This window comes from Phoenix dactylifera, unplaced genomic scaffold (genome assembly GCF_009389715.1).
Source record: "Phoenix dactylifera cultivar Barhee BC4 unplaced genomic scaffold, palm_55x_up_171113_PBpolish2nd_filt_p 000277F, whole genome shotgun sequence".
NCBI classification, from domain to species: domain Eukaryota; kingdom Viridiplantae; phylum Streptophyta; class Magnoliopsida; order Arecales; family Arecaceae; genus Phoenix; species Phoenix dactylifera.
In genome coordinates, this window is record NW_024067762.1 from 386,649 (window position 1) to 414,644 (window position 27,996).

Sequence of the window (27,996 nt, forward strand, 5' to 3'; positions counted from 1 at the left end):
GGTACCGGTACGGCGAACCTTGATGATGAGGATAATTCTATGATCGGATGGCTTGTGGGCCAACAGTAAGAGCTAGAGCTTGATGAGCGAGGATCGTCTCCACGATCGGCTAGTTTTGTAGCCAGTGAGGCTAGGGTTGATGCAAAGCAATGGGTAGAGAGCAATATTCCATGCATCCTTCCAATTGATCAACTACAGCCACAAGAGAACCGATCACCACATGACTCCTTGTCTGAGGCATCCTTTCAGAGATATGATCAGGAGATGCTTAGACAAGGCCATTACGCTGTCTGGCCGACCCAGTCAGGAGGGCGACATACATTCTTCCAACATAGCCAGACAGAAGGGCACGAAGGGTAAGCAGAGAGAAAGTGGCACGAAAGATAAGAAGGTAGCTGCCCAGCACACCAAAAAAGAAAAACAAGAAGCACCTACACCCCTAATGGAGTGTGAAGGAGAAACTAGTTCACTCAGATTCAGATACCAGGAGCAGCAGTTTTGGTGGTCAGGATCTGTTGACCAAAGAGAGTGGAGAACATGAGACCACCATTTGTGATACAGCCGTAGGGTGATCTTTGATTCACCAGTGAGTCCCAGTTTACGCATGCTATACAGGATAGACCACGGTGTATGATATGGCGGAGCCTGCGAGGATCCAATTGCATATAGAAGACGAGCTCCTCAAGGTCATTCATGACATGATGCAGTTGCAGATGATTTCACACGTGGAGTGGGATCTATCGATGTATCAGGTTCCGAATCGTATACTGGATCCTATTATCTGCAGCCATAGACAGCCTAAGACCCATACGGATACGAATATGGTGCGTCTGAAAAATCTTCTAGTAGCTACTACCCTATACAACACAGAACATGTCGGATTTTGCTGCTGCCCTTTCAGATAGGCTCTTTCACAGTCGTTTTATCAGCCAGTTTATCAGCCAAAGGGTACCTCTCAGAGTCAGAGCTTCAATGAGAGATCCGAAAGTGCTTATAATAAGGAGTGTATTCCTTATTAGATGAACATATAAAACTACTATGCCGCTTGGTTAGAGGGGTGGGTTGATGTGCCTCCTGACTGTGTTAATGATCTGGATATTTACGAGAGATATCGCCATTCGACGAGATTTTAGGTATCAATATGTATGTTGTACTTTAAATATATGTAATTGATTGTATTATTTTATAATTTTTATCTCACTACTTAATTTGAGGATATTTTATATTGCTTCTGGTAGGATGCAATATCTCACTAATCATTTTATATTTTGTATCATTTTAAAACAATAAGATGCATCATTTAGGTTAAACCGGAATAATATAAATATCAAAAACATCAAAAATATCAAAAATATCAAAAAATATAAAATTAGACTTAAAATCATTGAAAAAGCTCAAAAAGATTGATTACCAATTAAATCAACTTGAAAAACTCAAAAGAAATGAGCGTGCCGGTATAAAATTAAACTTAAAATCATTGAAAAAGTTTAAAAAGATTGATTACCAATTAAATCAACTTGAAAAATTCAAAAAAAATGGGCATGCCGGTACGAGACCAGCACGTTCAAGCATACCGTGTGTCGGTACGATACCAAATTAGTACCATACTGATCCGTCCGCCGACCAGTAAAGGTCTCGGTACCAGTTCGGCGGACCTTGCATAGAATAGTTTCAGTTCAAGTTGCAGATTTAATGTGAGAAGTCTGGGTGCTCATAGGGTATTGAGAAGACTAAGTTTCTTTTTAGAGAAATATTTGAGTCATTCATATGAGATAGATGTTATTTTACAATTTCCTCTGCATACGATGGCTTTATGGAGTAATTATAATCTAAAAAATGGATGAATGGAGATTAAGTTGAATCAGTATTGATTATGAAGCAGGCATGCAGGGTTGGCATATCATAGGCAGTAATAGGCCAGATGCTGTATCCTACATAAGATGTGTCATGTAAAGGAAACTATTTTAAGCCATTCACCTCTGTTTCTCTGGAGTTTCATTTCCATCACTCAGTCTAGATCCACACAGATTGGCAATGAGACAGAGTGCTGTTAATAGTCTATGATCTGCATCGGTTATTGAAGGAGCAGTCAAACTCTGAAAGAAAGGGAATTTTCACCTACAGGAATCATGAGTATTTGACTGAGCTGTTTGCCATTTGGATAAATGATACAGGAGAATTAGATGCCAACATACTTCCTACATCCCCCCCTATTGTGCTGTTATCATGATATGCAGTGTCTCCTGACAGTACTTCTGAACGTCCAATATCTAATATGCAATGAAGGTTATTTAAGAATTTTTCCAGTCAATCTTAAAAGAGCTAGGTTTCTAGTTCTATTGAACTACTGCTGTGAAAGAAAACGTGGATGGCTTGATTCCACCTCATGTTGGAAAGTCGAAGGGAAGAACTAGATGATTGTTTATCTCAGTTCCATGTAGCAAGCTAAAAGATTAGATGTTGAACAACAAACACACATCATTCTGTATGTTATATAGATTCATGTACAGGTGTTGGGTGTGTCCTCTAAAGATTCTTTAGAGATCTGTTACATAAGTCTGGTCATGCTTTTACTTTAGTATCATCTAAAGTTAGGAGACATAATGATGATTGCAAAGTGATATTTTCAGATTTCTGATTTCAGTATATTTGACTTCTGCCATCTCAGTGATAAATGTCAATTTTTGTAACACACTTCCACTCTTGTATTATGCGCACAAGAGACGAGTACTCTGACCTTTCTTGATTGTATCTGTTTGAATGTATCACTTAGCTCATTCTCTAGTTGTTCAAGCTCATTCACATCTAACTTGGCCATATCTGTTTTGAGAGACCTGCAAAATAGACAGATTTCTTAGTTAACAGCTAGACTAGTATGTTACATAGTTGCCGATATGGTATGAGTTATTACAGTGACCATGGAGCAATCTCCATTAGCTCAGAGTTGATTGTTGGACAAGCGAAATCCTTGCCATGATTCTGCAGTACCATAAATGAAATACTATGAAAAAGTGTTCTCTGGTTAGGCTATAAAAGACAGCAGATGACTGAGAAGAATCCTTTGCTGAACAAGCAAATTCCGATTCAATTTATAGTCAACAAAATTTCATGTATTATTTTTTTTTCCAGGCTCTTGCATTCCTTTTCTCTTCAATTGCAACGTGCTAAGCTAATGAGAACACTACAAAACTACTAGTAGTCATTCATAGAGAAGAATGCTGGACTAGCATTCCCTAGAGGAATCATAGATTTCTTACTTATTAAGGATGCTTAGAACAATCTTTTAACCTAAATCAGCATGAGAAACAAATTGATACAGGTTAAAAACTTTAGTGCAAAGATGTTTCAAAAAATGACTTGTTTCATCATGCTTTAGATATGCCTGCATATCTTAAAATATGATTGTTTCATGACACACATTTCTGTTCTTAATGTAAACTAACAAAAAATGTAATAAAGGCTATGCTGATCAAAACAAGGAGAGTCCACTGGTGATAAAGAACATCACTGGAAAAAAAAGGGGGAGAGATTGTTTTTACTAATCATAAGATGACATACAAACCAAATGCAAGTAAAACAGTCAACCAAGACAATTCTTGCCTGTATGAATAAAACATCCAAATGAAGTTTGTGCTTTTCTGAGAAAAACCATTATATTGCAGGTATAATGACAATAAAGTAAATATCATCAGCATCATTATTCAAGAATTTTCCCATTAAAATGAGATCATCAATGGAGCAGAATTTTAAATTGAGAAGGTTCTATCTATGGTTTGTGCGTATTTTCATGTCATGAGGTTTCACTTGATGTCAACCTTCAGATAAATGACAAATTCCAAGTCGATTAAGCTTTAGGCATGCGAGCAGCTTGATATAATGCTTTGGAGGCCAGTTCGCAGATATTGCTTGAAACATAGGCTCATGCATCAATGAGGCAACTCTTCAAATATCCCTACACTTGAACAAAATCTATGTCTAGAGGGAAAATGATTAAGTTTAGTATAGACTTGTGACTCGACCAAAGTTTAGAAGAGAAAGATGACAACAGAATGGCATTCATTCTGGCACAAATGCAATATCCTGATATGAATGTTATAGCACACATATATTCATAGATCCTGACAACATCTTCGTATACTTGCCAGATCTGATATTAGAATACCCACCTTTTTTGATTTTTCATTCTATCAGTTTCAAGAAATGAGACATCTCTAACCTCCTTTTTGATTAATTGATCCAAATTGTACCAGAACAACTTGGAAATGAATGAGCCAAGTCCAATTAGTTGGGAAGGTTTGATGGTAATATTATGAATTTCGCTCTTATGCAATTTGAGACTATTGACCTTCCATAAAGGTCCCAACATGCATCTTGAATAGGTCCAATCAACCTTCACCTTTACCGTGGCCGCAACTGCATCAACCTCTCCTCTATTGTGAACTTACATGCATACATCAAAATAAAATGTCTTCACACAGGCTAAGGAGCTTCGCAAAAGGGTAGGAGTACGGGCCGGTTCAGCTCGTACCGAACCAGTACCGGTGCCGATCAGTTCGGTCCAACGTTACAAAATAGTTCTGTCCCTATGGGGCCGGAACTACAGTGGTACTGAGCCGCAACTACAGTGGTACCGGTTGGAATTGACCGGTACTAGAGGCGTATCGGATGGAATCAAATCGGTTCTATCCGGTTCGGCCAGAACTCGGTGCGAACCGACCTTGAGTCCGATTCGAGCTGTGCGCGCCGCGCGCGCGGCTGTGGCATTAAATGCCACGGTGTGGCTGCCGCATTCGCTCCGCGCGCGCTGCTGTGGCATTAAACTGCGCATCACAGCGCACCGTTCGCCTTTTTGGCCGATTCGGTATCGGTCCGAACCGATACCGGTGCCGACCGATACGCCGGCCAGTACCGGCTCGGTGATCCTTAAGGAGTACCTTTTCTTCTATAGTTTCGAGAGAGCACGATCCATGTCCTTAGTCACTTAATATTTGTAAATTACTTTAGCAAGGATTGGAAATTTTAGTTCTAGTTAATTCCCAAACAACCCCCTGTCTTTTCTCGATCTACATTCATATGTAGACACCGAGATATGACTAATAGAAGCATTTGCATGTGATGTTTTAATGCCTATATTTTGTCCATTGATAAACCAGAGTATTCAGGTCATGCAATGACACTTTCACATCATATCTCACAATGAGATCAATATATGTGCTTGGCAATGCGGCATTTTGAGAGCAAAGAAAGAGTCATCAACTTTTGGACATTTTAGAAAACTGTTAATGTTATCCCACAATCTTTTGTTCTCAATGCCAAGCTTCATGGCTCGAAAACATTATAAAATACCATATAATTCTTGCCTCCACAATAGACTTATTTCTTAGATATAACTTAAATTATTTAGATCGGTGGGTAATATCAGTCCTAGGGTTTTTATCCCAACAGGATACCTATCTTGTTAGGAATGCCATTCTTTTATGTTTTAATAGAATTTATTCCATATCTTCTTATTTGTGTTCCAGAGTCCCTTACCTGATCTTTTTTTCTAGGATATGTTTCTGGCTTAATGTTTGCCAATTAGTAGGATTTTTCTTATTGGTTTGATCAGTTGGCTCCTTATATGAATCTCTAGTACTGGTTAAAATTAGGAAAGAGGCAATAGCTGGCACTAGATGTCCTTTAGATATGTTTCACCTTTGCAAAAACCGTGAAAAGACAGAGGAAAAGGAAATAGTTTTGCAAAGAAAAAGAACAAATTTAGGCAAGTTTGGAAAACCCATTTCTGTCTTATCTACTTTCCAACCATCCAAAAAGCCGGAAACTTAAATTTTCCAAAACCTTTCTTAGGCAAAGTAATATAATCTCAGGGACTTCTTTGGCATTTTCTTTTTCAAGTTTGACTAGCTACACTGTCAAAAGGATTTGTTTTTTGGCTCCTAGAGAATTTTGGAATATGGCCAAGAGCAGAATGGATATCTTTCTAAAGAATTTTGGAATATGGCCAAGAGCAATTTGGATATCTTTCTCTACAAGGCTTTCGTGGTGCTCAATATACTAAAGGAGTCCTTTTTGGATTCTAATCACTAGGGCTAGACCACCTTTAGCTAGCAAAGGACTGCTCTGATAGAGATTAGATCAAGGCAAGGAATTTTGAACCATGCCGAATCAACTAGTTTGGGACATATCGAATTGGATCGATCCATTATCGGCATGGTTTGCGCAATAAATTCGATATGGTAGCACGATTCACACAATAAATTCATTTCTTCCTTTTTTTTGCTCATGCTCTCGCCGTCCTCACCCATGTCGCTCTTGCCCCTTGCTAGTCTTGCCGACTGACAACCTTCCAAGCGAGGTTGGCCGAATTGGTACTGAGACCCATACCGATCAGCGTCCGGTACGGGTCGGTACCAGTTCGAACCGAGTCGTAGGGTGCTGGAACCATTTTCTACTATCGAACCGACCCAGTCGGAGACCGGATCAGCTTGGCTCGTGCTAAACCGGCCGGTTTGGCTCAGTTCAGCTTTCCTTGCTTCCAAGTACCCCGACTGCCTCCCTCCATGTCTCTCTCCCCTCCCTCCCTCTCTCTCCCCCTCCCACTCTTCCTCTCCTTTTTCCTCTTCCCCCTCTCTCTCTTCCTCTCTCTCCTCCCTCCCCCCTCTATATTTGTTTTGGTGCTACTGTTTGATTCAAACCCTTTTCCTTACCTTTTTTATTTTCGGATTTTCAATTGAAGTCGGCACATCTTTTGTTGACTTCAGTTCAAAATCGGAAAATAAAAAATGGGTCGAAATGCCCTAGCGCAGGTCCCGAATTGGTTCCAAGAACCTTGGATTAAGGTTTTAAATACCACGAGACAAGGCCATGTTGCCTTTTCTGCAGAATAGGATGCCTCGCATCCCGCCCTTCAAGATGGTGGATGTCCCATCTCGGTTGAGTCAATTCCTGGAGTTGTCCCATCTTGACACTTGATATAGTGTCTCAATAGTTAGGATGGTGGAACGCCCTGCCATCCCATTAGTGTTTAAAACCTTAGTTCAGATCTTTCATAAGAGCAATTTACTCATCTATTTTCCTTTGTGTTTTCTTCTTGTTTGATAATTTTCCTACCTATTTTCATCTTGCATTATCAAAACAAACTTCACAAGACAACCTAGTGGCATCAAAAGATTTGACAAAAATGTCTTTGTAACACACCTTTAATTATACATTTCCCAAGCCTTTGAATAGAATAAAGTAAAAAAAGAAGTGTGCAAAGATAAAAATTACATAACAAAGCCATCTATATTTGGCATAACATGGCTTTCTTAATGGGAAGGGTTGATATCAAGGTTCGCCGTATTGGTTATAGGCCGGACCGGTCCAATACGGCCCGAACCGGCCGGTACGGGCTGGTTCGGCAAACGTTGGTTGATATATACCATGCTATCATTCTTTCCTATCGTCTACAAACCTAAAATGAGGGCCTCAATGGTCAAAGTCTACATAAAGAAAATTAAAGGTTTCATGGCATGGCAAGACAGAATGAGAATGAAGGATTGAAAAAAAATTCTCATTCAAGATTTGCTTATATATATATATATAAACGAAGGTATGTGGGATCGAGAAATTTCTAATCGGCCCGTACCAGCCGGTTCCGCCTATAACGAACCAGTCCAGTTCAGCGTTAAAAAACGGTTCCGACTTCCATGAGGCCAGAACCGGTCGGTACTAGATGCATACCAGGCGGAATCGGACCGTCTGGTATGGCTAAGAATCGGTGCCAACCAGTTCGCACTGATTTCAGTGCCATAGCGCGCCGCGCGCTGTGGCATTTATTGCCAAAGCGGTGCACTACGAACCGGTATCGAACCGTTCCGGTGACCGACGGTACGCCTATCGGTACCGGTTCGACGATCCTTGTGTGGGACTATCCTGAACCAATCAGTACAGGGCATATCGTACTGTATTGAGACTGATCGGGATGGATTATTCTACCAAAATGGTACAATAGGAAAATTCGGTTGAAACAGGGTGAACCGACTAGTTTTGCCCTGTTCGGGGTGGTACCAATCGACATTAGCAATTTGCCCAGGTATCTCGACTCTCAAGCCACAATTGTTAGTAATACAGTTTAACAGAAAGGGATTGTTGAAAATACAATTAATTTAACCATATTCGAGACAACCAAATTACCATATAGTGTCCTCGTTTCATTACACATTCAGTTATAAAGTGAAAGCTTGTTGAATCAGTTGTGTCCCCCATTGAAGATTGCTTAAGTTTCCTATATATTTGTTAAAGGAAACACTGTTTTAACTAATTTTGGTATTTGATAATTGTAGATTGGTCTTTCAATTGTCTCTTTTAGGTTTATATCAAGAGTGCGTTGTCATTGTCAATGATTCAGCCGATTCAAGCATTGTTACCAAAAGCACACTCTCGAAGTAGTCATTAGTTATTAATAAATCAAGAGTAAAAAAAAAAAAAACCTTTATGTCCAAAAATACATTCTAGAAGGCAAAGATCTAAAAGTTTCTACCTGTGCTTCGTCAATATGTTTACTGACATCTTGTTTGGCATCTGAGAATTGCAGATAACGATTGATTGTGTTTTCCAGGCTGCATCAGAGGGAAAGTACTCAGCCTACAATTAAATCTCCCAAAGATAATTGAACAAAACAGTTGCATAAAATCTTTTTTTGTCACCAATACACATAAGTGGTTAAAAGCATTACATCTTCTTGATACTCCACATATACACTTTTGAAGGGGATGGTAATTCTCTTTTACTTTCAATGCTCTAAGTAACCTGCATTCATTTCATACTATGGAACTTATGTGATTGCTGGCGGTCACAAAGTCAAATCACATGTAAAATTGTTCAGACCAAAAGATTTCAAAGGTTTTAAAGGTTCTCCAAAAAACATTTTTTGATTTATTCTGGGACCTTACACCATGTTCATATATGAGATACTAAATAATTATGTTGTAAAGGCCTCTCTTCCATGAAAATTGATCAGCCAAGTTAAGATCCCCTCCAATGTCTTAATTTAAGTCTGCACAGAGGAGTATGGTGTTGATATGAAGACTGTAACAGCCATAGGTGAAAATTGTTTGCTTTGATCATCATTCTTTGTACTTAAATGATTAAGTTACAAATATGAACATTTCATGTCTCTGAACAGCATAGAATATAGATGATTCTGCAGCATACTGTCAGAGTATTATTTTTATAGCTGGGAACTTAATAAGCAAGCTAGTTTTTGTGGGATAGTACAAATATAACCAGATTTTAATCTTGTTTTTACATTCTCATCTGATTCAGTCGATATTATTTGCGATATTGAATTATAATACCATGTTGCATGGTTCACTTTGATTATGCCAATATTAACAAAATAGGATTGGAGAATAAATAGATATGCTGATTTGAATGTCATGCCGTGCCTGTGGATGATTTTATGAAGTGAAATCTCTTATATTGTTCTCACAACTTAGAATACATATTTAGATGCAAATTTATCTAATAATTTTAAAATGATAAGCAGATAATATTGTTTTAGGTATCGTCTGTTTAACTATGACTGTGTGGTATGTTTATAGAACTTTTCAAGTTTTGAACTGCCCTGCCAATTTCACATTACTTTCTTATAATCAAGTCTATTAAAGTGAAGTTTTGAAACCATGTCACGATTGCTAATTTAATTCGATTAGCATGTGTCATGTACTAGGGTTAGTCTTATAATTTTGCATGTTGGGGTGTGCTGGTCATTTTTGTAGCCTGCACTTGTGAGTCATACATATTTCCTACAGCATTTATCCCTCCCTTGTTCTACCAGCCATGCAAGCAATTTTTCTTTTTGAATTTGCTAATTAATTGCCAACTTAGCTACTTGCTTATCCCAAAACCATTATGTGCGCCATGTACACATCCATGCCTCCACTTTCCTTGAAGCTTTTTGTCATTCTTTGTAAGGAGACAATCTTCTTAATCCACATATCACCAACCTATTCCATTATGCCATTTCAAGGACACCTTAATAAATGCCAATTTGACGTTCTATGCATGCACCTTTTAGTGTTAAAGAGTTCGAGCTAGAGTGCTAGAAGCCAGAGAAGAGGAGGCCTCTTGTGCTAGTTTTGATATCTTATTGTTGAATATCATAATTTGGTTAGCAGTCTTGGGCTAGTGAAACCTATTCCATTACATGAGAAGGGGATATTCAGACTTGCTAATAGGATGTTAATATTATGGACTTGTCTTGTGGCCTGGATGAAGATTATTTGTTCCGATGAAGAGATTATTCTAACCAGAGATATTTCATTGCTGAAACTGCATAGATTATTATACACCATATTGGCATAATATTATTTTTAAAAGAAAGTTTGATGAACAAGTTGATTTCCATGTGATGGCGCACACAGCCAGATAGAAACTTGATTTAATTTTTCGTCATATTTAATCTTGAAAATATCTATGGTATCAAAATCATGAATATCATGTTTTGTAATTCATTTCAAACTTTTTTAAAATGCCAAAGTACTAGAAAAGGAAAAAATCTCTAATGAAATAAAAGAGAAATATTGATTTGAAAGCCAATTTCTTGTTTATGAATGATTTTTTGGAGTTCATAATCTTACATGTTATTTTAATGGCACGAGGTATGCATTATGATTCATAGGCTTTGACAACTTTATTATGATAATATTATTTAGGTGTGCTTTGTGTTTGACCATGTGAGTCATGACCATGAATTTTTTCTTTTCATGTTTGAACATCTATCTTTTTCATCACAAACCAACTTGTAGCATGAATTTTATTATTATTATTACGTCCACTATAAATATTAGATCTTCAAAAGTTTTAAATCATACAACCATTTGACAAGATGAGAAAACCAAGTGCAAGTTTCTACCAATGCATATTAATCTTTACGTGTGCATATCATTTCAATGCAAGAGGGTGGGCTTTTGGTGCAATGGTAAGGTTGCTCCACTGTAACTTGGGCTTGAAATATGGAAATAACCTCTTAACACGTAGGGATAAGGCTGAGTGCATCTGACCTCAGACCTTGTAGTGGGGGGTGCCTCATGCACTTGGACACCCTTTCCTTATATTATTTCAATGTGCATCAATCAAGAGAAACAATATGAAGATAAAGCATTTGTTGTGACAATTTACTTGTGTAATGCACATTATAGTTTTGAAATCATAGGGGCAAACATAAAGAACTGAATGTCAAATAGAATGTTATGTACATATCATTTTTTGACTTATATCATGATTGTAGAACATCATAATATATATTAACCGTAAAACATGCAATCAATTCTTAGCAAGGTCTGTTGAACCGGACTGAACCGCCCAGTTCAAACAATACCGAACAAACCTGGTGCGAAATCATGTATGTTCGTCAATAATATTCGGTTCCGGCCCCTACTAGCTGGAACCACTCCTTTGTAGGGGCCGGAACCCCTCCTTTACCATCCGGAATCGGACAGTTCGGTGCCGACTTGGTGCGAACCAATCCGATTTCGAACCAGATTGGGTATGGGCCACCTGCTAGTGCCACATGATGCCTTTTAAAGGCATCAAGTGGCATTGGAAAGGCCCAAGAAGGCCCTCCCCACATAATTTGAAAGCCTGAAGGCACTTTTCCTTTACAAACAATTCACAAACAATACTGATTCAGACTATTAGAAGAAAGATCCAAGGCTAAATAAGGTGTGCTTTCACTCTCCTATCTTCTTTCCTCTTTTTTTTGGAAGAGATTTGAAAAAATAACTCAAAAATTACAAAATAAGAAAGATTATGTTAAAATTTTTAATTTGGGCTTAATTTTTGTATATATTGTAGATTTATGGATGATGTACACGCTGATATAAATTTTTTTAATTTTTGGATTATATATAATTTTTAAAAATTAAAAATATATATTTGGATTAAAAGAGGATAAATTTTTAAAAAATAAAAAATCAAAAAATATAAAATCAAAAATGTATTTAGGAGCATTCAAGCTAGTGTTGGGCATCGGGCCGTGCCGGGCCGGCCCGGCCCAGGCCCACCGGGCCCAAGGTCTAAACGGGCCGTGCCTGGCCCGGCCCGTCGCGGGCGCAAAAGGAAGCCCGGCCCGGCCCCCGGCCCGTCTATTGGCGGGCCGGGCCGGGCACGGCACGCCACGGGCCGTGCCAGGCACGGCCCGTAACGGGTGCAAACGAGCCGTGCCAGGCACGGCCCGCAACGGTGAGGGGTGAGGAAAATAGCCGTTTCCAACGGCTATTTTGGGAAAAAGTCGGTTTTACCCCTCCCAACAGTCCAATAACGGCTGAATTGAGGGGTATTTTGGGAAAAAAAATTTTTGGGCTTCTATAAATAGCCCTTTCCTCCCTCATTCTCACCACACCAAACCAACTATTCTCTCCTTCTCTAATACTATTATTTCTCTCTTCTAAAGTGCTCTTCTAGCAATTTAATTTTTAGTTTGCATTTAGCAAGTGTTCAAGTGCTACACAAGAGGAGGTTCCTGTTGAGAAGAGAAGGTCACTCCTGTTGAGAGCACAAGAGGAAGCTCAGAATCTCGGCTCTGCAGCTCTGCCTCTGCCCTCCGACCCTCTACTCAATTCCTCCAATCCTCCTTGTGGTTAGTTTTTATTTTTTTAATTCATCAATTTAGATATGTCATCTTTTGAAGAAAGTCAGTTTGGCATTCCTCCTGTTTCTGAGGAAGAAGAAACTAATCTCCAACCCCATGTTCCTAGTTCCTCTAGAACTAGTGAACCGAGTGAAGATCAAACCTCTTCTCGTAAGAGGACTAGTGCTGTATGGACTGAATTTGATAGAGTTATGGTTGATGGAGTCTGGAAAGCTAAATGTAAAAAATGTGCCAAACTTTATAGTTGTAGTAGTAGTGGGGAAACAGGGCATTTAAAAAGACATCAAGAGAGTCATAGGATGCATGATTCTCATGCTCAAACTCAAAGTACCCTTAATATACAAGGGGGATTACTTGTAGGTAATTTTGCATATAATCATGAAAATCAAAGAAAAGCACTTGTAAAATGGATAGTTAAGGATGAATTACCTTTTAGTTTATGTGAATCTTTTAATTTTGAAGAATATGTTCAATTAAACCTACAACCTGCTTACAAAAGAACTAGTAGGCGTACATTTAGAAGAGTAGCTATGACTAACTTTTTAGCAATGAAACAAAGTTTAATTGAATCACTTTCTACTTTAAATGTAAAAATTTCATTAACTTCTGATATTTGGTCAGCATCTGTAGGTAGTAATTGTTTTATTGCCATTACTGCTCATTATATTGATAATGATTGGCAATTAAATAAACGTATTCTTGCTTTTCGTGCTTTTGATTTTCCACATTCTGGGCAACAAATTTCAAATATCATTTATCAAACTGCATGTTCATATAATATTAATGATAAAATTATGTCTATTACTTTTGATAATGCATCTAATAATAATTCTGCTGTTGCATTATTAAAAGACTCATTGCATCCCATGTTAGATGGAAATTTATTGCATATTAGATGTGCATGTCATATCTTAAATCTTTCTGTTCAAGCTGGCATGGGTATGATTCAAGATGTGATTGGTAAAATTAGAAATGCAGTTTCTTTTATTCATGCTTCAAGATCAAGACTTCAAGAATTTAAGGAACTATGTATAAATCATGGTAAACGTTTTAAAAAATTTAAACTTGATGTAATTACTCGTTGGAACTCAACATATAGCATGATACATGATGCATACCCATATAGAAACTTATTAAGTGCATATATTAATGATCGTGGATTAGGCTTTACATTGACTGAAACTGATTGGAATAAAGGAAAAATTTTGGAAGATTTTTTGCTTAGTTTTTATAATGCTACCAATGTTCTTTCTGGTATTTATTATCCAACTTCATGTTCATTTTTACAACAAGCATATATAATTAGTCAAAAATTTGCAGAACATAGATATGATGATGTTTTAATGCCTATTATTGACCTAATGGAATCTAAATGGAATGAGTATTGGGACAAGATATGTCCTATGCATAACTTAGCTGCTGTATTTGATCCTAGAGTTAAATTAAATGGCGTGCTAATTTTACTTGATGCATACTGTGAAAATATGATTAAAGATCCTGAACCTGCTAAAAATGAGGTAAAACAACTTCTTTATGATATTTATGCTATATATGATGAAAAAATTCGTGGATCTAGAACACAAATACAAACCTCTATTCCTTCTTCTAGTAGTTCTCGTTCGTCATCTATTTTTTCATTCATTGCACAGAGAAGACACACACATGCTTCAAGTTTATCTTCATCTTCTTCATCTTTAAGTAGTGAACTAGAATTTTATTTACGAAATGATCTTCAGTCTGCATATGATGAAAATCAAATAGAGAATCTAGATGTATTATCTTGGTGGAAGAGTGTTAGAAATCAATATCCTGTTATGTCTGCAATGGCACGCGATATTTTAGCTGTGCCGATGTCCACGGTAGCATCGGAATCCACTTTTAGTGCAGGTCGGCGTGTTCTTGACGAAAAGAGAAGTAGGATGACGGGCGAAACGGTGGAGATGCTTCTCTGCTTCAAAGATTGGTTGGATGCTGAGGCAAGACTTCAAGATAAAGGTGGACATAATACAACATCCTCTGATGATGATGATACAAACACTACTGAAGACTGAAGAGTGAATACTGATTCACTAAATCACTGATGATTAGTAAAATTTCTTAATTTTTTATAATTGTACATTTTTATTATATTCTGGAGGTCAGACCAAGGTCCAAACCTCGGCCCTTTGGCCCCTTTCTTATTGTATTCTGGAGGTCAGACCAAGGTCCAAACCTCCCTTCATGTACCATTTTGATTTAAATTAATAAACTGGTAGGGGTCTATGCCAAACCCCCCACCATTAAGGTGGCTTTATATTCATAAATCCTTAGTTTTCAATATTTATTAATTTATTAAAAAAATTTATGAAGCATTAATTTTTATCGGGCCGGGCCGGGCCCGGGCCCGCGGGCCTAGAGCGGGCCGTGCCGGCCCAGGCCCGAAGCGGGCCGTGCCTGGGTCGGCCCGCGGGCCAGTAACCTGTGACCCGGCACGGCCCATTTAGCCGTGCCAGGCACGGCCCGGCACTGTAGCTATCGGGTCGTGCCAGGCACGGCCCTCTTCGTGCCGGGCCGTGGGCGGCCCGGCCCAGTGCCCAACTCTGATTCAAGCTACTCTCCATAAAAATTGGTATCTATTTATTTAACTTTGATGCGATCATGTACACATTGGCTTAGGTCTAAATTTAAAAAAAATTAAAAAGTAGCCTTTGATGCATGCTCGAGCCTAGAAAAATATATATAGCACTCATTATTGGGTTCTACATGGATCAGAGCTGAAGTTAATTTTTTAAATATTGATATTTAACAATTATTTTTAAATTCAAAAAATAATTAAAAAATATATAAATAAAACCAAAAATTATGAAAAATTACTAGTACATATTACATAATTCAGAATTAATTTTTGAGGTAGAAATCATATTTTCTGAATTTATGATATTTAAATATATTTTCAAGTGTAAAAAATATTTAAAACATATAAATAAATAAATAAATAAACAAACAAAATTAGGGTTATGTATTAGATAAATCAGATATATTTTTTGAGATAAAAAAAATCTTCATTGTAATAAAATTTTACTATTTTTAAATAATTGATAAACTGATGTATTTGATAAACCTGCAAGAATGGAGCCACTAAGAGAAAAGAACCCAGAGCGTAATATTAACTGAGATCATGGGCAAATGCTCTCGGGCTGGCACCATTAGAAGTGCGACTGGTGCAACACAGTACTTATATACCGAAAATGCCCACAGGAGGTTTGGCAGCTAATAAAAAAGTATTTTGGTGATTTCCAAGCAGCGAATGAGAGGGTTGCCAAGAAGAAGGTGGAGGTGGACCGTTGAATGACAGAGCCATCTTCCTATCACTCTAGGAAGTCAGAGAAGGCATCTGCTCCAAATGATGAGGCATAGATCAAGGTTGCCATGCAGGTGAGGCTGGATGATCAGTGGTTGTAAAATAATGTAGCCAGGCATATGGCTTGATTTGAGCCCTCATACTACAAGTCGGGCTCCAATTTTATAGGTAGCAGGCCAAATCAGAGTTCAGAAAGAACATCTCAGTTAGAGAGGCCGTCAACAACGGCAGTGGCCGGATTGCATCTATGCTGGGGGCTTTTGGTAGCAAAAGAAGTCATCCAAAGATAGCAATCTATAATTTAGATTCACATGCCTTTCCTAGCAAAGATGCGAAGCAGCAGAGGGTTGACTCAATGCAGAAGGAAGATAAGAAGAAGGATGTGTGGCAAGCTATTGGATCCTGATTCTACTTCAGCCACATCCCAGCGAATGTGGCAGACAATACGTACTATAGGTCTGTCATTTCTTCCATATAGACTGTCGGTCCTGGTGTAGATCCTCCAAGCCCGAAGAACATCTACGGCGAGCTTTTTGACAATTATCAGCTAAAGAAATGGATTGCTTCATACAAGAATAAGTGACCCATATATGGACTGACAATGATGTGTGATGGTTGGACCGACACTACCAGGCGGAGCATCAACTTTTTGACATGCTGTGATACGTATGCTTTCTTCACAAGTCGGTTGATGCTTCTGATCACGTGCACGACATCGCGTACATCCTCAAGATGGAGAAGGTAAATAATCAGGTAGGAGAGGAGAATATCGTGCAGGTCATCATTGATTATGGTCCATAATATAAAGCCGTCGGGGAGATCTTGGAGGGGCGGCCATATTTTTTGGATCCCATGTGCTATTGTATCGACCTCATATTGATGGATATTGCAAAAATTCGTAGGATACAACAGACAGTGGAGATAACCCAAACCATAACTAGATATATTTATAACCATACATAGATCCTTTCACTGATAAGGAGCTATACAGGAAGAGATCTTAAGATCAAGAGTCACACGGTTTGCTACCAACTACGTTGCACTTGATAGCCTTTTTAAGAAGAAAGCAACCCTACGTCAATTATTTGTCAGTTCCGAGTGATAGAAAAGTAGATATGCGACGGCCGGCACTGAAGGGAGCATTGTCGAGGACTTGGTGACGAGGCAGATGTTCTAGCATCGGGCCACTACAATAATGTAGGCTATTAAACCATTATATAAAGTGCTTCAAGCCATAGACTGCGAGAGATACTCCCAAATAGGCTTCTTGTATCACATTATGAAGAGGACAAATATTCAGATCAAGAAAGCAGATTTGGCGTACGCTCAGGAGTACAGCGACATCATTGAGCGGCGGTGGGCCTACCAGATGAGTAGAGACTTGCATCTAGCAGGTAAGTAGGAATATTGAAAATTAGACTACTATTATACTTGTACAATTTTATAAGACGATAATGAAGTTTATCTGCAGCATACTACTTGAACCCTCGATTTCAGTATACTACAGCTGGATTCGATATAGATGACAAACTTCTGGCCGCTTCCGTAATATGATTTACAAGATGGAGCTAGATTTAGAAGTCGCGACCCTATGCCTAGAAGAGGTAAGGTAATTTAAGTGATATATGTAAGTTAACTGGTATCTTCTATTATTAATATAGTACAACATGGTTCTTCTTTACAGACCAAAATATTTAGAGAAGGCAGTGATAACTTTGAAGTATTGACAGCTGTCGTAAGAAAAGTATGAATCCAGGTATGTTACACATCAGAAGGATATTTATCTGGCATTAGATGGTTAATAATATGATATTATTTTATATATAATTTTTTTCAATATTTTTACAGCTAAATAGTGAATTCATTTTGGGCTGTTCGTGAAAAATCTTAAGCGGCTAGCTATCTAGATCCTCTTCCAGACGGTCTCCTTGAGTGGCTGTGAGTCGCAACTAGTCCACCTTCGCCCTCATCCACAGCAAGCAGAGGAATGACACAGAAGCACCTCAATAACCTTGTATATATTCACTATAATCTGAGGTTGAGGCTAAAGTGCACTCGGAAGAAAGTGGAACTCAAGTATACATATCCGATCCATAGTGCTTCCATTGATGATGAGAATGATCCTACGATCGGATAGCTTGTGGGCTAGCAACAAGAGCCGGAGCTTGATGAGCGAAGATCATCTCCACAACCGACCACTTTTGTAGCTAGTAAAGCTAGGGTCGATGTAGGGCAATGGGTTGAGCATAATATTCCACGCATTCTTCCAGCTGATCAGCCATAGCCACAAGGAAGCTAGTCACCATATGACTCTTTGTCCGAGATATCCTCTCAGAGATATGATCGAGAGATGCTTAGATCAAGCCATTACGATATATGGTCGACTCGGTCATGAGGGCGACATACATCCTCCCAACATAGCCAGGCAGAAAGGGGCATGAAGGGTAAGAAGATAGCTACCTAACACGTTAAAGAAAAACAAAAGATACTTACAATCCCAATGGAGAGTGTGGAGGAGTCAGTATATTCAGATGTAGAGATCAGAAGCAGCAATGATGACAGTTCTGGTGGTCATGAATTTGCCGCAAATAGAGAATAGGAGACCACTGTTTATGAAATACAGCCGTAGAGTGGTCTTCGATTCACTGATGAGTCCCACTTTATGCATACTACACAGGATTGGAACCACGGAACAATTTGGTAGAACCTGCGAGCATACAATTGCATATAGGAGATGGACTCCTCGAGGTCATTCAGAAGAACACGATGCAGCTGTAGATGATCTTGCACGTAGAGTAGGATCCATAGACGTATCAGATTCCGAGTCGTATAATGAATTCTATCCACCCCAGCCAAAGACAACCTATGACCTATACGAATACAAATATGGATATGGTGCGGCTGAAGCATCTTTCAGTGGCTCCACCCTACGCAGCTCGGAGCATCTTTCAAATCGAATTTTACTGCCGGCATATTCGGATGGGCCCCTCCACAGCCGTATTATCAACCAAATGACACCTCTCAGAGCCAGAGCTTCAGCAAGAGATCCGAGAGTGCTTATAACTCGCTGCACGTTCCTTGTGGGATGAACGTACAAGACTACAATGCCGCTTGGTTAGTAAGGTGGGTTGATGTGCCTCTTGATTATACTGATTTGGATATCTACAAGAAGCATCGCCGCTCGATCCAATTTTAGATATCGGTATGTATGTTGGACTTTAAAGTATGTAATTGATTGTATTATTTTTTAATTTTTGCGTCACTACTTGATTTGAAGATATTTTATGTTGTTCATTTGATTTGTATTATTTTAAAATAATAAGATGCATCATCTAGATTAAACCGGAATTATAGAAACATCCAAAAATATTAAAAAAAATCAAGAAAACATAAAAAAATATTAAATTAGACTTAAATTCATAGAAAAAATCGAAAAGAGTGATTACCAATTAAATTTTTTTAACTTCAAAAACAATTAGGATGCGTCGATCTGTGAACCGGCAAGCCCTACCGGTTCAGTTCAACACCGAATCGGTACCGAACCATACCAGGTGCCGACTGATACGAGTACTAGTATTGGGCACTGACCGGTACGGGACCAGATACCGGTCTGACGGACTTTGATTCTTAGTATGTCATCTTTTTCTGTTGTTTCCTCTTAGTGTATCTTATAATGTGTATGCAACTTTAGAAAATAAAATTGAGATGAATGAAACAAAATTAACTATTTAGGAAAAGATTCATATAGGGAAATTGAAAAAACATGTGCAAATTATATATAAGAATTTGTTGGTAACTGAAAGTCAATCATGTCATTAGACAAGTAAAATGGTTAGCCTATGAAACCACTATAATTAAGAAAAATAGTAATCATTATTTGCCCAATCTAAATTTGATTCTCTCCTATTCTAAAACAAGTTATTAGTTTAAGTGAAATAAGAATAGATACATAGTGTTATTTAGTTCATAATCATTTGCAAGATAGGATATTATTTTTTGAATCGATATACAGATTTGGTATTTTAAAAAAAAAATTTAAAGATGATGAACAACAAAAGCTCCTTTAACAGCTATCGCAAACTGCCTTTATTTTCCAACATGTAAGAAAGACGAGAAATATACAAAAAAATATTGCTGATAGTATTCTAAATCATTATGTTTTCCAAGTTGTTTTTGACAATGCTTCACAAATGATTCACGATTTTCATAAAATCGAAACTTGTATGCTTTGTGGGTGCCAATGGGTTAGCTGTGTGATAATTATACTCACCACTCAGCAGTCATGGTTGTGTAAAATTCTTTGTGGTTGTGAAAATTATTCAAATGAAGTCTTTTAGATGCCAATCTATAGATTACCTATGCGAAGAAAGCTTATTATGTGTCTACTTTTATATATTGTGACAATCATAAAGATAGCATATATTTGGTTAAACATTAACTAATAAAAATTATGCTGCGGTCATGAGAAAACCAAACTAGGTGAGGAACAATTTTCATCAATGAGGGAATAGGAGTACTTAAGTTCAAAATCTTCTTTTGCAAGAAATGTTGATTTGTTTTAATTGATCTGGGTTAACTTGTAGGTTCCATATTTTTTGGCTTTACTATCTTGTTTGTGGCTTTTAAGTATCTACAAATGTACTATTCTAGCACAAAAATCGGGGTTTCTCCATTCTTGATTTCTCAAATCATGTTGTGAGCCAGTTCACTCTCATATAAACATCTAGCTGGTGAAAAAGGTCTGCATACGCATGAGAAGAAAGGATTACGTAAAGTTTGAAAGAGGGAGAGGGAGGCAGGCAGGCAAGAGGAAGATAGATATAAGAAACCAATCTTGATCTGGCTGGAATGGCTTCATGTACTTTGCTACACCACATGATTTATGCATGTGAAAGCAGAAAGGGAAGAGAGAGGAAGAAACAAGCCATCTTCTTTTTTTGGTACAAGCAACTATCTTCTTTTTGATTTCTAAGATGTCAGAAATTAGTGGGAACCCAACCATCCACAAAATAATCCTCTCCATATCAAACATGTGTTTCACATTTCAAATATGTATTTGAGGTTTTTTTTTCCTATTAGGGAGCCCTTGCTCGAGGATTTATTGTTAAGAATAATGCATATAAGCAATTCAAGGGCATAACCTGATCTCATCATAATACAGTGCATGTTTTCTTATAAATCATCTGACAGTAATATTCAGCTTGTTTTTACTAAAAAGATTCTTAACACAGTAAATTACCAAAGTAGATGTAACATCAAGTATTGAATTTTAATAAATGGATTAATTGAGAACCATTAAAGGTGTGAATTTGGAAAGAGGAATGGATGACACGAACATATGAAACATAGCATTATTATTATGCATTATACAGCAATTAGTCTTAGAGTTTGGCATCCTTGGTAATAATATGGAGACAAGGTGGCAATGAATTAGGTACCTAAAACTTTTATTGATGTAGTAAGCTTAGTTCCTCAGACAACAAAGCAATGGTTGGTCGGAGAAAGAGAGGCCTTATAAAGCTCATCTTGGAACTAATATACCTAGTTGAAGACTGCTAAGTGCTAGTAAGTTTTATGCAACATTGTTAGCAAGCTTCCATGAAATGTCTATGTTATCATCACACGAGTGTGGGTGCACAATCAACACAAGATACAACTATAAAAAAGTCATCTCTTTAAGGACTTTGATTTGCGACAATAAACACAGGACTAAATTATGTACCAGTGAAACACTTTCAACTTTGAAAGGTTGAAGCTTGTCGTTGTCATGCACCATGAAATGATACAAGCAAACTTTTAAAAGTGTATTATGTCATAGGTGACTAGGGTTATCTTATATTCGTAGGCCCAAAAGTGAGAATATAGGTCAAAAGTTTACTCCTTTGACTGAATTACTAGTACATGTAGCTAGGTCTTAGAAAATCCCACCTTTGTTGTAGAACAAGCTTGAAAAGGGTTAAGCTAGATCCTAAGAGCAATTCAGGGGGTAGAATTTTCACACAGATAGGAATCTTGACAAATGTTATAATTCAGAATTTTAAGGCATTAAGAAGTAGTAACAAAAGTTGGCTATACGCTATATTGATAACAAGCAAATTCTTCAAGCCCAATGAATGGCTCTAAACATGGAATGTGGGTGTCTTGAATATGAAAAACCCAAGTTCTAACTTGACTATGATGAGAAATGGGTAAGGTTTGTTAGATTGTTGCTTATAACTTAGATACCTTAGTTCGTGGTAAGAAATGGGCAGGAACTGGCCAAGTTACCATCCATAAATATGGGTGCCACAACATAACTTGATAGCCGCAACATATTGATAAAAAACTGATTACGATGGTTGGTTAACTAAAGTAGAAGTGGGTATAAAAGTATCTTTTGGTTGCTAGTGTAGGTGCAGGAAAGTGGGTTTCTCAAAAAATCTGCACACCAGAAGAGGGAAAAGGAGCAAAGTATCTACAGAGATTCTAATGCAAGAAGGATTCATATTGGGCTGGGCCAGTCAAGGCACCACTGATTCAGCTGTATTTTAAGTGGATTGGGCCAATGTTTTCTACAAGCTAGCTGGTTGATCCATGGTTCACCATACGGACTGCACCAGTTGGTACCAGCCTACCAGGTAATAATGTATCATACCAACAACAAACTGATACTCTTTATTGGGGCATATTGAGTATTGATAACGAGCCAACTACACTGACACTGTATTGGGTATAATAACCGTACATGTATCAAAACGGGTTCTACGAACTATGGTTGGGTCATAATTCTTTGGCTCAAGCAAAGTTGAGGTTTATAAGCCCAATATCCCTGCCTATTATTTGCAATAGTATGTACATATACATTAGTTGTATATACTACAAATATATATTGTATAGATACGATACTAAATGTTATCTATAATATAAGATAACTAGTTGTTTAGACTTTGAGGAATTATTCTTCCAATAAAAAAAGTTACATAAATTGTCGAATCAAGGTAGTTATAAACATGATTTTAAACAATTATCGAAGGGGGTTGGAAGATTTTTTTTACTTTGATCTATTATAAAACAAAATTTTAGATATTTTAATTTGTGATCTTTAGTTGATATATGATAATTTATTTTGTTTATTATAATAATTGAATTATTTAAATCACATGATGAAATTAATTCAAATACAAAATGGGTGACTTAAGCTCAAAAGTAACTGCTCTCATTCTTTATAAAATTTTAAAACTGAGATTCCCTTCTTAACAACAAAAAGAAAGCAAATAGATTTGGCCCTAACCAAGGTCTGCTGAACCGGCCCGAACCAGCCGGTTCACCGCGTACCACGCCGGTACCGGCCCCACGGGTACGATTCAGTTATGAAAAACAATTCCGGCCATATAGGGGCCAGAATCGGCCATTTTTCACTGTGTACCACAAGCGTGGCTGGGAACCGCGTGCGATGAGCTGGGAACTGCGCTCGCGTGCGGTTCCTCGAGAGCAGTTCTCCGACCTGGGAACCACGCCCATGCGGGGAAGCGCACCCACACAGGCGAAAGCAGGGAATCGCGCTCGCAGCTCGCGTCCGCACGCGATTCCCGCATAGGGAACCGCGCCCGTGGCCGATTCCCCAGCAGAAAATTGCGCCCGCGAGCGATTCCCCACGCCTATGTGCCGTTCCCCGTGCGGGGCCATTTAATGCCACTCAGTGGCATTTAATGCTTCTACGCGCGTGGATGCGAACATGCGTTTTTTTTTTGCGTCCGCTTTGTTGGCCGGTTTGGTACGGTTGGAACCAGTACTGGTTTCCACCAATACATCGGTATAGTCGGTCCGACGGACCTTGGTCATAACAAAAGTCTAAACACAAATGCCTAAACTCAAAAACCACAGATAGCCACACCAATGCATTCACTTAATTTATTAGGAATATAGCAATTAGAAGCAATCTTAGTCTCACTCGAAGGAGCAACAAGCAGAATAACAAATTCCACCAAGATTCCATCTTTAGGCAAAAATGCCAACTTTAGCCAAAAGATGACAACTTGAAGTGCCGAAGTGCTATATTTAACTCATTTTTGTGCAGGAAAACCTATCAAACTCGATTCCAATTCCAATAGTACTCCGAGAAATATTTCCATCTTAAGGTGTGGTAAAAGAATTGGAAGGAGAAGCCCAAAACACAAGAATCCCCCATTCAAGGATGTATCATGGATCCCACCCTAGAAAAATAGTATAGATAGACAATAAATCAAACAGATGCCCAATGCTGAATGTCAAGAAATTGATAACAGAGGATGCCTGCCAAAAGCACAATATTCCTAGCTGGGGGAAGCAATTTACCCTACCTTCAACTCATAATTTTGAAGACACCCCTAAGCTTTCTCAGGCTGAGCTTGGGCCCACATATGCTAGGCTAAGTAGGAACCATCCAAAGCAACCTGGTCCAAGCTTGAGACTACTTTGGGCCAGCCCAACCTGCTTGATGTGCATCCCCAAATATAAGTTTGGAATCCTATGTAAACATTCTTTGCTTCTATGGCAACTACAATAATAATAATGAAGAGGCTCTACTGAGGAGAAGTGCTTAAAATATGAGTTTAGAAACTTAGAAAAGTGATGAGAAAGGGGACTAAGGTTGTCATTACTTAACATGTGGTGATTAAAGTCTTATAAAGCATACGATCATGGAAGATGGTACCATCCTGAATTGCCTGGTTTGCGACTTATCGAACCATACTGAGGGCGGACCGGCATAGTTCCACCCTTAGTTCGAGAAATCCAGCGAGGGAGGGGGAGAGAGAGAAGGAAAGAGAGGAAAAAAGAGAGATGGGGGCTTGAAAGCCCTCTCTCTCCCTCTCCCTCCCTCCCTCCCTCTCCCTCTCCCTCCCCCTCTTTTCCTCTCTTTCCTTCACTCTCTCACCCTCCCTCGCCGGCTCACTGTGTCCGTACGAGCCCAGAATAGAATGGCATGGTATCGTACCATATCATCCCACCAGACAACCGATACAGATCTCAATGCTGGCATAGCATACCTTGCTTACGATAATACTAAAAATACACTTTCTAAAGTATAATTAACAAACATGAATTCATAAGGTCAGATTGAGATTGTTAGGAGATGCCTGATGGTTATGGTCAAAGTTTTAAGTATCAGTGGGATAGGAAGGCATTCCATCATCCTAATCGGGATGGGGCACCAGCAAAATGTCGAGATTGGATGAGTCAATGAATAGGCCATGATGGGACAGGACATCCACCGTCTCAAGTATTAGTATTTAGGGCATTCTATTTCACTAAAAAGGTCGTATCTCTTCGTATTTAAAATCATAACCATATGCTATTGTAATGGATTCTATTATTCATATGGATGTAGAGTGAGCAATGTTAGTGTAGTTTTTTTTTTATCAATAATAGATTGAGGTACAAATTAGGTTTCAATAAATGATGCAAAAGTATATATCAAATATCAAGCTCAGTATACTTCATGACCTTGATGTGGTAGTGTTAGTGAGCCAATACCGGCTTTTGGGGGGGGGGGGGGGGGGGGGTAGTGTTAGCAACGCCAATGCTACCAGCTTCCTATTGCCTCTGCCACCACTATCACCGCTATTACCACTGCCTCTCCAAAATGCAACCATAGTGACTCCAAATAGGTTTAAGGTTTTTAGTTTTCAGAAAAAGAAATTGGGTTTCAGTTTTTAAAAAAATGAACACTAGACTACATGATGCTTTCTAAACCTTACATAATTTGAACTCTTAACATTCCACGTTTCCAAAACAACCCTAGGCCAAAAATATTTTGCAGGGCCTGTCTCGATGCGCTAAACCAAGTCACACCTCATTCGTGGCTCTAAGTTAGCCTCCAACCTACCATTGTCCACCTATGAGGGAGCGGAGGAAGGAAAGATCATATATAGGCAAAAAAAATGGCACCAAGAGAAAGGAGAAACAATGTAGAATTATTGAAGATCAAATGATCAAGATTAGGAAGGTTGCAATAGCTACAAAAATCAGTCATCGAAGCATTCAGATTGCTGATCAATTCGATAGAGAGATGAGATATTGGGGCAGCAATTAAGGTATTTTAGGGCCCCATCTAGCTATGAGGACCATTTGTGAAGCAAGGAGTAACCGGAACATCATCCAACAGCCCCATATTTATCATTCATTGATTATCTTTTGATTTTTTTTTTCAATATACAAATATCATCTTAGTTTTGAAGTTAATAGGAGGCGGTACTGTTCATAAAACACTATAGCATGAACAACATTTGCAACATTGCTGAGCATAATTAGGAGTCCTCTTAAGTTTAATTGATTATGTAGTTAAGGAAAATTTTATTAGATTTTGTTTACTGATGTAATTGAGTCATAATTTGGCCCAAATCAGAAGATAGGTGATTGATTGGCCTCATATGTGACCTGGATTTTGGCATCAGAAGTGATATATGGCAGAAGGAAAGAAGATCTTTGAAGCCTGGTTCAGCTGCCTTTCTCTTCACTTCGTTTCTATATCTTCTCTCTCTATTACTTCTATTCTCTCTCTTTCTCCACTAATTTTGTTCACCATCTCTGTTGCTTTTATTCTATATACAGTTTACTGTCGACAGCATTAGAACATATTTCACTTTTGTTCGATCGCTGCGATTTGATTTTCTTGGCTGCCTCTGTAGATCTATGAACAATATTTGTTGAAATTTAATTTTAAGGTTACAACAAATTGTCCAATTGAGTCTTGATAACCCTAGATCTTGAGTTATCGCATCTTCCTTCACTCATAAAACCTCACAATAGGATTATTTGACCCTTTGTATTCCCAACCCCCCCCCCCCCCCCCCCCCCCCCCCCCCCCCCACCACCACCAAATAAATATAAAAAAAAAGTCAGCTTCTTGCTGTTTTGTTTGTAGGTCTTGGACAGCAAACAACTATTTTTAACATAAAACTCATTAAACCTTTTTATTATGTCCTCTCAGGCATTGCAGGCCATCCCAATTTCATCTTGCACTAGGACAAGAAGAAGAAAGATCTAGGAGAAGAGGGGGGTTCAAGCATGTCGAGAAAGGTGGGTGAAAGAGAGAGATTAAAAGAGAGAGGGGAGAGAGGTGCTAAGAGGGAGGAGGGGAAGAGAGGGCAGGTGCTAACAATGGAATAGAAGGGGGTGTGCTAGGTAGGAAGTGGTGAGAGGGGAGGAGCAGAAGAGAGGGAAATAGATTAGAGAGAGACATTGTCCACACAAGATTTGGCATCTCGATACCAGACCCTGTACTGGTATTATATTGATATGGTATCGGAATGTCGGTACAGGAGTCAGTTACCAAGACTCGTTACATCCCCTGTAGAGAGTCTCGATTTGATACTGGTATGGTATGATGCGCCTAATACGGGATGATACGCATCGGTATGGCAAACCATAGTCCCTATCTATAAGAAAAAAGGAGGGAGTAGAAAGTGGACATTAAGATGGGGCAAAGAAAAGGGCAATTGGAAGGAAGATATATTAAGGGACCAATCAGGCTTTGGGCCAATAGTCGGGCTAGGCTTGGGCTAGATCTGAACATGGCTTGAAACTTAATGCTCGCCTAGCCTAAACCTTTTCAGGCTAAACCCAAAGATTGATCAAAAGCCAACTTGGCCTAGGCCTATTTCTAGCCCTACTAATGAGTGACATTGTACATATAAACGAAGATGTATGTTTGTTATATATTGTAAATGTATAGATTTGTACAAACAGCAAACATTTATACATGCATACATATATATCAACCACGAATAACATGTTATTGATGTGATTAAACCTTGGCAAACATGGTAAAATCCATTTTCTATGTAAATTCTTTGTTTTTGAGTTTTGCAACAAAAAGAAAGAGAGCATGGAGCATAGCAATGTTTTACGGACAAATGTTTTACCAAGGCAAGCTTATGAAAATCAACCAAATCTAAAGGGAAAAACAATATGAGGATTGAAGGAAGAAAGACCAAGTTTCCTTTAATTTTTCAAAATCTGATATTAAACCTTCTTTCCCCACTTTTTATGTCCTTAACCAGTT

General features: G+C 38.4%; 1 protein-coding gene and 1 long non-coding RNA gene across 6 annotated transcripts in view; one reads left to right on the forward strand and one right to left on the reverse strand.

Annotated features, from left to right (window-relative positions):
• Window positions 1–22,913, forward strand: part of LOC113463534 — a 39,372-nt gene extending 16,459 nt beyond the window's left edge. The window contains exon 4 of the long non-coding RNA XR_003387893.2: window positions 20,679–22,913. This is a non-coding gene — a long non-coding RNA (uncharacterized LOC113463534). The remainder of the gene's footprint in view (window positions 1–20,678) is intronic.
• LOC103719124 (MADS-box protein EJ2-like) overlaps window positions 1–27,996 on the reverse strand; it is a 47,498-nt gene that overhangs the window by 7,033 nt on the left and 12,469 nt on the right. For 4 of the 5 annotated variants that reach the window (XM_026809264.2, XM_008808204.3, XM_008808205.3 and 1 more), the window contains exons 2-4: window positions 8,522–8,600; window positions 2,912–2,979; window positions 2,738–2,834 (exon numbers count right to left, since the gene is read on the reverse strand). In XM_026809264.2, the coding sequence (XP_026665065.1) occupies window positions 2,738–2,834; window positions 2,912–2,979; window positions 8,522–8,600 (244 nt within the window). Of the gene's footprint in view, window positions 1–2,737; window positions 2,835–2,911; window positions 2,980–8,521; window positions 8,601–8,716; window positions 8,791–27,996 lie in introns of all 5 variants that reach the window. The other variant, XM_008808208.4, reaches the window with a different exon arrangement.